At 42.7% G+C, this 13,803-nt stretch overlaps 1 protein-coding gene across 1 annotated transcript in view; it reads left to right on the top strand.

Moving 5' to 3' along the window:
- ANKRD55 (ankyrin repeat domain 55) overlaps positions 1-13,803 on the top strand; it is a gene marked incomplete at both ends in the record, with an annotated part of 113,216 nt that overhangs the window by 84,319 nt on the left and 15,094 nt on the right. Inside the window, 3 exons of the mRNA XM_080703195.1 lie at positions 2,572-2,756; positions 7,815-7,982; positions 11,807-12,492. Of these exons, the coding sequence (XP_080559321.1) occupies positions 2,572-2,756; positions 7,815-7,982; positions 11,807-12,492 (1,039 nt within the window). The remainder of the gene's footprint in view (positions 1-2,571; positions 2,757-7,814; positions 7,983-11,806; positions 12,493-13,803) is intronic.

Here is a 13,803-nt window from a genome sequence, read left to right as displayed (position 1 = left end):
GGAAACTGTGATGGGGCATTTTGCCCTTTGAATCACCTTGGCAATCTGAATTCCTTTACTCTTCCAGGAAATTATAGATAAAATAAATTAACTGAGCTGGCACTCTTTTCTGTTTTCCATCTCCAATGACTAGTGCTTTTCAAGAAAAGTGTCTCTTGATTGCCTGAAATGTTTTTCAGATGCCGTCAACAACATTTAGTCACATCAAGTGAAAGAATCTTAGAGAAGTTGGTAACAGCACCCTGCACACACTGGCACGGTCAGTGTAGTGGACTTCTGATGAGAGGAGGAGAAAAACATAAACTGTTGATCAAAGTAATTTAAAAGTCCTTGTTAGAGCTGGGGGTGGTGACGCAAGTGTGTAATCCTAGTTCTTGGGAGGCTGAGACTGGAGGATCACAGGTTCATGGCCAGCCTCGGGTGCTTGGTGAGGCCTTATGCAACTTAGTGAGACCCTATTTCAATATAAATAATAAAAACTCAGGCTGGGGGTGTAGCCCTGTATTCAACCCCCAGTACTGGAAAAAAAAAAAAGGAAAACAGAGACAAGTGAAAATTTATGGGCAATATTAAATAAAAATTGCAGGAGGCTACTGTTTTGAACTAGATTCCCACATTGGATCCCAAAAGAATAGACTAAAAATCAAAATGTAGTCACATAAGCTGCTGTTCCATGGCACCAAAGGGAAACTGTTATCTGACCTTCATATAATCAGAAGTTAAATGTCTCACAGACTAATGGGTGTTACAGTGAAGTGCCCTCTTTTTTTTTTTTTTTTTTTTTTTTTTTGCGGGTCTGGGGATGGAACCCAGGGGCATTTGACCTTCGAGCTACACCCCCTGCCCTATTTTTTATTCTTTATTTTGAAACCGGGTCTCACTAAGTTGCAAAGGTCCTCACTAAGCAGCTGAGGCTGTCCGCAAACCACGATTCTCCAGGTCTCAGCCTCCGGAATGCTGGGATTACAAGCGTGTGCCACCACGCCCAGCTAAGTTCCCTCTTCATTCTTTTACTTATTTATTTATTTATTTATTTATTTATTTATTTATTGTACTAGGGGGCTGAACCCAGGGGCATTCCACCTCTGAGCTATACCCCCAGACCTTTTTTATTTTGAAACAGGGTCTTGCTAAATTGTTGAGGCAGGTCTCAAGCCTACAATCCTCCCGTCTCAGCCTCCCAAGTACTGGGATTTCCTATGCATGGCACCATACCTGGCTCTGTTTTAATTCTCACATTGTTAAATCCTTACAAAAAGTAACCCAAAATAATCTGATACTCATCAGTCAGCCACTTTTATATTATTCATTCTCTCTGTCCCTGCCTTGTAAGGAAAATAACTTTGAAATAACCAATCTGAACCAGGCATGATGGTGCACATCTGTAATTCTAGTACTTGGGAGGTTAAGATAGGAAGATCACAGGTTCAAGGCCAGCCTCAGCAATTTAGCAAGACCTTGTTTCACAAAGTAAAAAAAAAAAAAAAAAAAAAGGATCGGCATGATGGTGCACACTTGTAATCCTAGTACTTGGGAGACGGAGACAGGAATGATGGCAGGTTTGTGGCCAGCCTCAGCTACTTAGTGAGGCCCTCTGAAACTTAGTGAGGCCCTGTTTCAAAATAAAGAATAAAAAAATCAGGCTAAGGGTATAGCTCAGAGGTAGAATGTCCCTGGTTTCAATCCCAATACTGCAAAAATAAATTAATTAATTACTTAACAAACAAACAGGGCCAAGGGGAGATAGTTTGGAGGTAGAATGCCCCTGGATTCTAATGAAGGAATAAATCTGCTGTTTAGCCAGGCATGGTGGTGCACACTTGGAATCCCCACGCTTGGGAGGCAGAGACAGGAGGATTGTGCAGGTTTGAAGCCAGCCTCACTGGTTTAAGAGACCCTGTTTCCAAATAAAAATATAAAATAGGTCTGGGAGTGTAGCCCAGAGGTAGAAGGGTTCCATCCCCAGTACCACCAAAATAATAATAATAATAATAATAATAATAATAATAATAATAATAAATCTGCTGTTTGTTCTTTGTTTCTTCTTTTTTTTTCAGCCTCATTCTGCCTATAGAATCAAACTTCTTTTCTTAGGCCATTGGAACACTTATTCTATTTTATGGAAGGAAGAACTTAAAGATTTTTATTTCATTTTGTTTGTTTTTTATTTATTTATTTTGTGGTGCTGGGAATGAAACCCAGGGGCCTTTTACCTCCAGGCTCTACCCTCAGCCCTGTTTTATTTTTTTATTTAGAAACAAGGTCTCACTGAGTTGCTGAGAGCCTCACTAAGTTGCTGAGGCTGACTTAGAATTTGCGATATTCCTATCTCAGCCTCCCAAGGACTGAGATTGTAGGCGTACGCTGCCATACTCAGCATCCTGACTTTAGAATTTTAAAAAAGCCAATTAACATCTTTAAACATTTATGGTTTTGTCCTTTGGAGATCGTTTGTATAAAAGATATACCGCCCCTTTTCATTTTCTCTTTTGCTTTGTATTTTTATCTTAACACGCACACACAGTAATGGGTTCTTTTCCTAATGGGCTTTCTTTGACACTGTCTTTTCAGAGTGGAAACAGAATTCTGTGTTCCATCATTCTGAGCCATCACCAGGGCCCAACCATTATCAACTATGACGATGAGAGTGGGAAGACATGTGTACACATTGCTGCGGCCGCGGGCTTCAGCGACATTATTAACGAACTGGCAAGAGTCCCCGAGTGTAACCTTCAGGCTTTGGATGTCGATGACAGGTATCCGTGGCAACTCAGAAAATGCTGGGAACTACCAGACATCTTCCCAGAATGTTCATCTTAAAATAAAAATGTCCAAGGAGTTTATCCTATATGACTATAGCCTTCTCGCCTGTAATACACATGTTTGTTACAGTAAAATGAGCTCTATTTGAGTAAGAGGAGGAAAAAGCATTGTTATGGGGAGAGAAATGCTATGAGCACAGCACTGTCAGATTTTCCACTTTTTGCTAAATGTGTTTGTTGTTCTCAGACAGCTTTCTGGAGGTCAGCTTCCTGCTCTGTGCCCCCTTTTTGTTCCTAACAATAGATTTTATTTCCTTTTTCACTGCTGGATTATGTCATGATGTCAATACGTTTTTTGTTATCCAGAGAAGAGCTTACAAGGTTTTGTAATCAGAGGCAGTGGGCTCCTGGAGCTACATGGGACCTTAGCAGGTTGTATTTAATCACTGGAAACGTATTGGTTGGAAAAATGTATTCTGCTGGGTGCAGAAGACTAAAACGACTTAACTCAGAGCTAGCTAGAAGCTCCGTGAAGATGTGTAGCCCTGTCTTCCAAATTTAGAGCTTTTCACCTAAGTGCCCTATTTACCTAACTTTCATCTTGGTTTAGTCGTTAAGTTGATGGAAATGCAAGAAAAAATATAACAAGTAAGACTACTGGAAATAAGTCTTACTTCTCTTATGTTTATTTTTTACCCTCTTCTACTAAAGTACAAAATTAGCCATTTGCTTATCATGATATTAGATGCCCCAAGAAAGCATTTCCCAGCCAGGCTTGGTGGCGCACGCTTGTAACCCCAGTACTTGGGAGGCTGAAACAGGAAGATCGCTGGGTTCGAAGCCAGCCTCAGCTACTTAGTGAGGCTTTTAGCAACTTAGTGAGACCCTGTTTCCAAATAAAATATAAAATAAGTCTAGGAGTGTAGCCTGGAGGTAGAAAGCCCCAGGGTTCCATCCCCAGTACCAAAATAAATAAATAAATAAATAAATAAATAAATAAATAAGAAGAAAAGCATTTCCCTCAATAACTGAAATTCTTATAAATGGGGGGAAATTAGGGTCTCAAGCCAGACATGATTAACATCACAGTTTTAATCAAAATTAAGTCAGAAGTCATTGAAATTAGACTTTTTCCTGAGAGAAGGTATTGATCCTGAGCAGGTAAGAAAGTAAAAGAACATTAGCTGAGTAATACAGAATGAGAAGAAAAGAATGGATTTCAGAAAGGAGGGATGAAGGGATGTTTGCCTGCTTCAAAATTCTCCCAGAACCAGCTCTGAAAAGTATTTTGCATTTTGCTATACCATACAATTATCAAAGAAAATTCAGTTCTCCAGGCTTCAGGGAAGAGAGCAAACTAAGGGGAAGGAAAACCATACAAAAAAATAAGGTCCAGGGAGCCTTAAGATGAGCTCTAACAGAAATATGATCTCCAGGAGCGTCCAGAGTCTGCTCCAAAGCTCCATTCAAGCACCTCATGCTGAATGTGGTGGCACACATCTGTAATCCCAATACTTATGAGACAGAATAATCGTGGGTTTGAAGCCAGCCTCAGCAACTTAGTGAGGCCTGTTTCAATCTAAAAGAATATAATAGGATGTGGCTCAGAGGGAGAATGCTCTGTCTGGATTCAACCCCCAGCGCCTCATGTACTGGTGAAATTAGGTTGGTGATTCCATTTTGCTTGATGTTTCGCCACTAAATGGGCAGCTGTGCCTGCACACGGAAACTCCATGGGGTTGAGGTTTTCAAAATGTTCATAGGCTTCGGTGCTCTACACATTTATAATAATCCCTTTCATTATCTTTCCTAGAGAAAATTTAAAACTTTTATGGAAAGGGGAGAAAAATAAAGTAATAAAAAATAAAATATAAATGAGAGAGAAGATATGGAGCACTAGTCCTGCTTGATATTTAAGCATATCATAAACTCACGATACTGTGGTATTCACTCACCTAAGATTAATGGCACAGAACATGTAACTCAGAACCAGTATATGTATTTCAGATGTCCCAAACTTCATCAGTTTATGAGGTCACAATTCACTTTAATAAGCAACTAATTTATCTCTATGGGGAATGTTCACATGTTTCATAAGCCATTAACTGACTACTGATTCCTCAACAAATGCTGCATTCTGTGTGTGTGTGTGTGTGTGTGTGTGTGTGTGTGTGTGTGTATGCACACGCGTGCACATGCGTTACTGGGGATTATATACAGCAGTAGTGTACTAAATGTGAGTTACAACCCCAGACCTATTTTATTTTATTTTAAAACAGAGTCATGCTAGGTTGCTGAGACTCTCACTACTTGCTGAGACTCCTCAAACCTGAGATCCCCCTGTCTCAGCCTCCCAAGTACTGGAATTACAAGCATATACCACTATACCTGGCTAATGCGGCTTTTATTTTTTTAATTTTATTTATTTATTTTTTGTGGTACTAGGAATGGAGCCCTGGGTCATTCTACTTCTGAGCTACACCGCCAGCCCTATTTTTAAGTCTTTATTTTGAAACATGGTCTCACTAAGTTGCAGAGGGCCTCACTAAGTAGCTGAGGCTGTCCGCGAACCGTGATCCTCCTGTCTTAGCCTCCCGAGTGCAAGCGCGCGCCACCACACCCAGCTAATGTTGCATTCTTATACCCAGCATCTCTTGCCATCCAGAGACCACCACAGCAGCTCACTGCTTGTCTCTTTTGAATTTCTCATAAATCTGGGGCCCTGACCTTCAGTACCCCTACTGTGATAGCTGAAACAGTCTGCTGTGTTAAGGACTATCCTGAAACTTAGAGACAAGGAATTCTAGCTTAGATAACTTGAAATGAGGTGCTACAGATTTGCTACAAAGGCCCTTAGGATATAAACCATAAGTAATCTATATGTTTACGTAATGTCTCAGCAAAACAATTGAAGTCATCTCCCCCAAAATCTTCCAGGCTCCTTCCACAGTGAGAGTCAGAGGAATGAAGAGAACACAGCCTGAGAAGTTGGAAGGAGTATGTCACAAAGCTTCAGCGTGAATTGTTCCATCTTGATAAGCCTGAGGAGATCAATGTCCCACCCTCCAGCCACCAGTTTATTAACAGTATATTCTCTAAACAGTAGCATGAGCCCCTGGTGCTTCAGCTTGCTTTAGAATAAATATTTTCTGGAAACCCCTCTCACATAGAATGGAAAAAGTCACATCTGCCACTTTCAAATACATCATGTGATTGATCACTGAACTGCCAATAATTTAGGGCCTATTAGGTGTTAAGAATTGATTCCATAGCATAACATGAGGAGCACACAATCCACATGTGGAGACTATGGAGCTACACGGTATACCTGGATACTTGCACTCAGGTCCAAGCCCCTCCACGGAGAGAAAGAGTGAGCCCCAACCGAGCCCTTCTCTGCCCGGCCCCAGGCTGCCTCCATGCCTGAGAGGTCCCTTGGTTCTCTTGGGTGTGCTCTCTGCCCAAGGCTGAGGCCTCAACACAAGGCTGAAGAAAGGCCATCCAGGCCCTGCTTTTCTGCCCAGGACTAGCCCATTTCCAGAGGAACTGACGGGAAGGGTGGCCATTCTCTTCACAGGGAGACGCCCATTCATAAAGATGTCACGTTACCTTTTACCTCTCCCCACACCCAGAAAAAAAATCAGAGTGTGGTACTGTGACATCAGTGCACCATGCAAAATATGATCTTACCAAACCATGTGTAGAATCAAGCGTCCGGTTGAACTGAATGGCCTGATGACCATGGCTGTTCTTTCCCCGCCATCTCTGGGCTCATCTTGGCCATTCTAGTGGCAACTTCCAAGCAATTATAGGCCCCCAGTTTCCAAAAATAATGACATTTAAGCACAGAGCGGCATAAAAGTGGAACTCTGAGGCATTCTATCTCTGAGTTACACTCCCAGCCCTATTTTATTTTTATTTGAAAACAGGCTCTCACTAAGTTTCGGAGGGTCTCACTAAGTAGCTAAGGCTGAATTCAAACCCTTGCGATCCTCCTGTCAGCCTCCCAAGTACTGGGGTTACAAGTGTGTGTCACCACATTCAACTTACTCTGATCTTTTTCTAATTTTTAAAATAAGTGTGTTTTCTTACTGTTTAGTTCTGAAAACTTATATATTCTAAGTACAAGCCCTTTGTTGTATATATAATTTGCAAATATATTCTCCTAATTTCTGGCTTTCCTCTTTAAATAAAATTCCTAAAAAAAAATTTGGCTTTATTATTTAGTAAATATTTAACTACTGGTGAATGTTCATCAATCTTCTAGCTAATAATGGTCTTCCTAAGCATAACATCAAAAAATATACAAAAATTAAAAAGACAATTAAATGCAACTGTTCTTAACATGTTTTATACATCCCTATATGAACATAACATGTGAAAATCACTAAAAAAGATTGAGTAACAAATTAGAGGAAATATCTACATAAGCATGACCTAAAAAGACTAATACCTTTAATACATAAAGAGCCCGTACAAATTAGTAAGAAAAATACTAATGCTTCCATGGAAAAAGAACAAAGAGCATTGAGTCATTTCAGTGAAGAAACTCAAATGCTAAACAAATATGCATTTCAAAAGTTCAACCTTACTTTTAAAGAAGTGCCAAATAAATAAATAAACCAGCAGCAAAATGCTGTTCTGCCTACCAAATCAGCAAAGCACTTTTAGGCTGGTGGTTACTGGGAGCACCAGAAAAGAAATTGGGGCGCAGCCTGCGAGGACAGACAAGTCAGTCTTCCTGGAAGGCAGTTTGGCACCATATATAGAGCCTTAAAACTGTTCCTAACCTTTGACCCATGACTTCCTCTTCTAGAACATTCTCAGAATGGCCAGAGAAGGGGGAAGCCAAGGAATCTGTGGAGCTGGAGGAGAAGCTCCTATGCACGCACACCAAAATCCTCATGTCTTGTTTCACGCATACGATTTCCCTCATGTAAACCGCAGCAGTATTTCCCTACTTCGTGCCGACTTTGGGTAGGAGCTGCTACAGTCTAAAAACTGTTCTATTCCCGTGCTTACACACTGTGCCTTTCCCTGTGCTTCCTCCAGGACTCCCCTGCACTGGGCTGCAGCCGCAGGGAAGGCAGAATGTGTCCGGTCGCTGCTGGAGCTGGGCATGGACAGCAACCTACGGGACATCAACGAGAGCACGCCCCTGGCCTACGCCCTGTACTGCGGCCACACGGCCTGCGTCAAGCTCCTCTCCCAAGACAGCCGGTGAGTGCAGCGGGGGCACGCATTCCGTTCTTTACTCTCAAAGATTCATCAAATTGAATAAGTTCTTCTGAGCCACCAGTGAGTGAAATCAAGAATCATTTCATTTTCCTATAATTACATAATAGTCCATCATTATGGGATTCATTATATATGTTTATTCCTATCTAAGGTATAGTGAAATTATCTTGATTTTGTGGAGCAAAATGATAGTCATAAGCCTGAATTAATGGGTCTAACACTTGCTGGACACGAATGTTTCCTTTTACTCTTTTCTCTTCCCTTTAGGTCATATCTTCTTAATTCTCTTTTGCATAAATCAGCAGTTCTCAAATATGTTTTTTCAAGACCCTTATACACTATCAAAAGTGATTCAGGCTGGGCATGGTGATACACACCTGTAATTCTAATACTTGAGGAGGCTGAAACAGGAGGAACAAGGTTCTCAGGCAGCCTCAGAAACTTAGGGAGGCTCTTGGCAATGTAGTGAGACCTTGTTTCAAAATAAAGAATAGAGCCAGGCATGATGGCGCATGCTTGTAATCCCAGCATTTGGGAGGCTGAGACTGGAGAATCGTGGTTCACGGACAACCTCAGCTACTTAGCGAGGCCTTCTGAAACTTAGTGAAACCCTGTTTCAGACTAAAGAATAAAAATGGGGCTGGGGGTGTAGCTCAGAGGTAGAAAGCTCCTGGGTTTCATCCCCAGTACCACATACACACACAAGAATGATGTGTATATTGATGCTACTGTTGTCCTGATTTGTGCTAAGGTGGTCACAACATTAACTACCACCTCCACTGCACCATAGGTACAGAAGCGCAGCAGTGAAAGACAAATCATCCTGGACTTACTATGAATATAGTGTTTATCACATGAAACCCCCGAAGGGGTCCTGAGGATGCTGCCCCTAGGTTTCAGTGGACCATACTTTGAGACTCACTGGCCTAATCACAGCCCAAATCACAGGAGGAGGAGATGGTTGCAGAAGATGCTGAAGTAACATTGATTAGCAGAGGGATGTGTTCTGTATAGGAAAATCCGAGTGACCATGAGCAGCCCCCTGGGACTCTCTCTGGTAGAATTAAGAGTCCAGTGCTGTGTTCCATATTTCAAAAAGTGTATTGGAAGGTAGAAGAATGAGGATAAAAACACATCATGGAAACAAAGATTAAGTCACACACTGTGTAACCTGTAGAGAAAACATTCATTATATGCATCCATAATAAGTGGTGACATTCTTTTCAAATTGCGGATTCCATCTCACTCCAGGGTCGGGTTGCAACCTGATTCTTAAGGACATGCACGTGGATCGATTTTCATCTACATACCAGAGAATGCATGCACTGGGTGGTGGCCTCAAAAGAGAATAACACAGGATTTTCCAGGGAACAACAACAGAATAGTGTTTCAGGAAAACTCTCGCCATCCATGAAGCCAGCTGTGGCTGCTAGCATTTTTCCCTTAGAACTGGATAGTGCCTGTGCTTAGGGTTCTGCAGCCACACCCGGCCTCTGCACGCATGCTTCCTCCTCAGCTGGAGCTCAGGCCAAGGTTTCTCCTTTCTGTGTGTGTGTGTGGGGGGGGGGGGGTACTGGGGATGGAAACCAGGGGCATTCTACCTCTGAGCTACACCCTAGCCCTATTTCTTAGTCTTTATTTTGAAACAGGGTCTCACCGAGTTGCAAAGGGCCTCACTAAGTAGTAGCTGAGGCTGTCTGCAAACCATGATCCTCCTGTCTCAGCCTCCTAAATGCTGAGATTACAAGTGTGCACCACTATGCCCGGCTCTTTTATACACTTCTTAAAAAAGGATTTTTACACCGGGTGTGGTGGTGCACGCTTGTAATCCCAGCACTTGGGAGGCTGAGACAGGAGGATCTCACAGGTTCGAAGCCAGCCTCAGCTACAAGATCCTGTTTCCAAGTAAAATATAAAACAGGTCTGGAATTATAGCTCAGAGGTAGAAAAACTCCTGGGTTCCACCCCCAGTACCACAAAAGAAAAAAAAATGGATTTTTACGCCAGGCATGGTGGTGCACATCTATAATCCCTGTGTACTTGGGAGACTGAGTTGGGAGGATTGTATGTTCCAGACCAGCCTCAGCAAGACCCTCGCAATTCAGAGAGACCTTGCCTCAAAATAAAGATAAAAACAGGGTTAGGGTTGTAGTTCAAAGGTAGAATTTCCCTGGGTTCTGCCTGCAGTACTCTAAAAGAAAAAGTAATTTTATTTTACTTATTAATTAATGTAATTATTTATTTATTTATTGGTACTAGGGATTGAACCCAGGACATTCTATGTCTGAGCTAGATCTCTAGCCCTTTTTTTTTTTTTTCATTTTAAAACAGGGTCTCACCTGAGTACAGTGACTCACACCTATAATCTTAGTAGTTGGGAGACTAAGACAGGAGGATTATTGCAGGTTCAAAGACAGCTTCAGCAAGTAGTGAGACTCTCATCAACTTAGAGAGAACTTGTTTCAAAAATAAAGGCCGGACGTGGTAGAACACACTTGTAATCCCAGCATTCGGGAGGCTGAGACTGGAGGATTGCGGTTCACGGACAGCCTCAGCTACTTAGCAAGGCCCTTAGCAACTCAGTGAGACCCTATTTCAAAAATAAAAATACTAAAAAAAAAATAGGGCTGGGGGTATAGCTTGGAGGTAGAATGCCCCTGGGTTCCATCCCCAGTACCACAAAAACATAAATAAAAAAATAAATAAATACATATATTATACATATAGACACATATATGTAGATGTATATATGTGCATACATATATACATGTATGTGTATGTATGTATATATATGTATGTATGGGGATGTAGCTCAGAGGTATGACCTTGGGTTCAAACCCCAGTACTACCAAAACAAAAAAACAAAAAACAAAAAAAAAAAAACCAGAGTCTCACTAAGTTGCAGAGGGTCTAAGTTGCTGGGGTAGCCTCCAGCCTACAATCTTCCTCTCTCGACCTCCCATGTGCTGGGATTACAGGTGTACTTAAAAGGATTACATTTGGCTTCAAAGTATTTTTCAACAGCTAATTTTGTAAAAAGTGAATGAGAAACACACAAGTAGCATAAAACGGGCCAGGTTCCTAGGGTAGATAAGGTCAGAGCTCTGTGGGATTGCCTGGGAGCTTTTCAGAGAAAGACTAAAACTACATTCTTCCCAGCTCACAACTTTCACCCTCTTTCTGGGGGGTGAAGCCTGAACTCAAGCCCTGGGCTTTCATTTCTTCGCTTCAAGCGGACATGCCTACTGACTGCCATTGAGAAGAGAGAACAGTAGCTTAATTTATCTTTTCATGATAACACATTATTTGGGGTAAATTTTGAAAAGATGGTCCCTGAGAGAGCAAGAAAAACCTGGTCAGAACCGCTAAATGAGCGCATGTTTGTGATCCCAAGAGTGAGCTGGGTGTGGAGACAGGAGGATCACGATTCACGGACAGCCTCAGCTACTTAGTGAGGCCCTTTGCGACTCAGTGAGTCCCTGTTCCAAAATAAAGACTAAAAATTAGGGCTGGGGGTGTAGCTCAGAGGTGAATGCCCCTGGGTTCCACTCCCAGTACTGCCAAAAAAAAAAAAAAAAAAAAAGAACTAGTAAGTGAGCAGGACTGAAATGGTAAGAAAGCCTGCAGGCTGTGTGTTTTTACAGCCGCTTTGACTTGAGAGGACTTTGAGGGTACATTTGGAAGAATCCACACAACACAACGTGATCTAGCAAAGGGAACTGGGGGAGGGGTCAGTATTTTGATTAGAGATAGTGCCCCCAATTCCCATCCCCACATACTATCCTTTTTCTTTTCTGTTTCCACAGAGCAGAGCCTGCTCGACCCCTCCCCTCCCAGAACAGCCGACCCCTCCCCTCCCAGAACAGTCGACCCCAGAAGAAGGAGGGACGGTTCAGCATGCTCAACCAGATCTTCTGCAAAACCAAGAAAGAGGAGCAGAGAGCCCATCAGAAGGAGCACAGCAGGGACAGAAACAGGGCAGAAGACAGCTCAGAAGTCGATGACATCATCACAACCTTTGACAGCATCTTGGATACCAACTGCCAAGAACAGCCTGGTGACCAGGTGGCTATGGTTGACTTTAAGAAGAGGGCCTCAGAGAATTCAAAGTATCTCCTGCCAGAAAAAAGGCCTCTGGCCCGTCAAGGGCTCCCACCAATCAGAACACAGAGTCTCCCACCCATCACCCTGGGCAATAACTTCTTAACAGTGTCCCACGGGGCCACTTCCCAAGCTGGCCTGAGCTCGGGCACTCAGCAGACTGCCCAGCGATCTCAGAAAAGTCGAAGCGAACAGGACTTATTAAATAACAGGACTGGCTGCCAGTTGTTGCCAGATAACTCCTGGAAGGGTGATTCTAATCAGGTGTTCTACAAAGCTTGGACCGTGTCTTCTTCTGATAAACTGCTAGACAGGTTGCTTGCCAGCCGGCCAGGCCATCAGGAACAACTGGGGCCACCACATCTTCCTCATCTACACAATCCTTCACCAGGTAATGTCTTCATCATGCCAGGAAGCCTATGCACAGGAAGTGTCTGTCTGATGGCACTTTAGGCTAGGAACTGGAAGATCAGTGGCCTACATAGCCAGTCAAGAGTAAAAGTAGTAAAGCCTGGCATGGTGGTACACACCTGTAATCCCAGTACTTGGGAGGCTGAAATATGAGGATCACAAGTTCCAAGTTCGAAGTCAGCCTCAGCAACTTAGTGAGACCCTGTTTCCAAATAAATAATAAAATAGGGCTGGGAGTAAAGCCCAGAGGTAGAAAGCCCCTGGGTTCTAACTCCAGTGACACACACACACACACACACACACACACACACACACACACGTAAAGTCTGGCACAGTGGTATGCGCCCATAAACCCAGTACTTGGGAATCTGAGACAGGAGGATCACAGGTTTACAGCCAGCCTTAGCAACTTAGTAGAGATCCTCAACAATTTAGCAAGATCCTGTTTCAAAATAAAAAATAAAATAGGAACTGGGCACGGTGGCACACTCTTGTAATCCCAGCATTTGGGAGGCTGAGACAGGAGTATCGCAGTCCAAGGACAGCCTCAACTACTTAGTAAAGTCCTTTGCAACTCAGTGAGACCCTGTTTCATAAAAAAAAAAAAAATAGGGCTGGGGCTGTAGCTCAGAGGTAGAATGCCCCTGGGTTACATCTAGAGTACCCCCCAAAAAAGAAGAAATAGGGCTAGAGATATAGCTCAGAGATAGAATGCCCTGGGTTCAATCCTCAGCACCAAAAATAAATAAATAAAATAAAAATAACTAAAATCAGTGATGAGGGTCACCTCCCCACCCCCAGCCCCATGACCACTGGACTGGAGATTTTCAGACTGTAAAAACATCTGCTTTTAAAGATGTGCCCCATGCCTGCTCATCCCTCAATAAACAGCATGGTGTCTGCCAGCTTGGAGCAGAAATATGACTATGTCCACTAAAAAGGGTTCTTAACCAGGGATCTCTGGCAAAATCACCCATGAGGAGTTGATTTGTTTGTGTGGTTATCTGTTTAAATCAGTCATTTAGCTGGCATAGTGGCATACATCTGTAATCCTAGCACTTAAGAGGCTGACACAGGAGGACCACAGGTTCATAGACAGATTCAGTAAGTAGTGAGACTCTCATCAGCCTAGTGAGACCCTGTCTCAAAAATAAAACTAACACATGCTGGGGTATAGCTCAGAGGTAGAATGCCCCTGGGTTCAATCCTCAGTACCTCAAAAAATAAAACAAAATTAGGCATTTATCTGAGCATGGTGGTGCATGCCTATACTCCTAGTGCCGGAGAGGCT

Source organism: Muscardinus avellanarius (assembly GCF_963383645.1).
Source record: "Muscardinus avellanarius genome assembly, chromosome: 1".
Taxonomy (NCBI): Eukaryota; Metazoa; Chordata; class Mammalia; order Rodentia; family Gliridae; genus Muscardinus; species Muscardinus avellanarius.
Note: the sequence above shows the minus strand (reverse complement) of the source record. Positions and strands in the feature narration are given on the sequence as shown.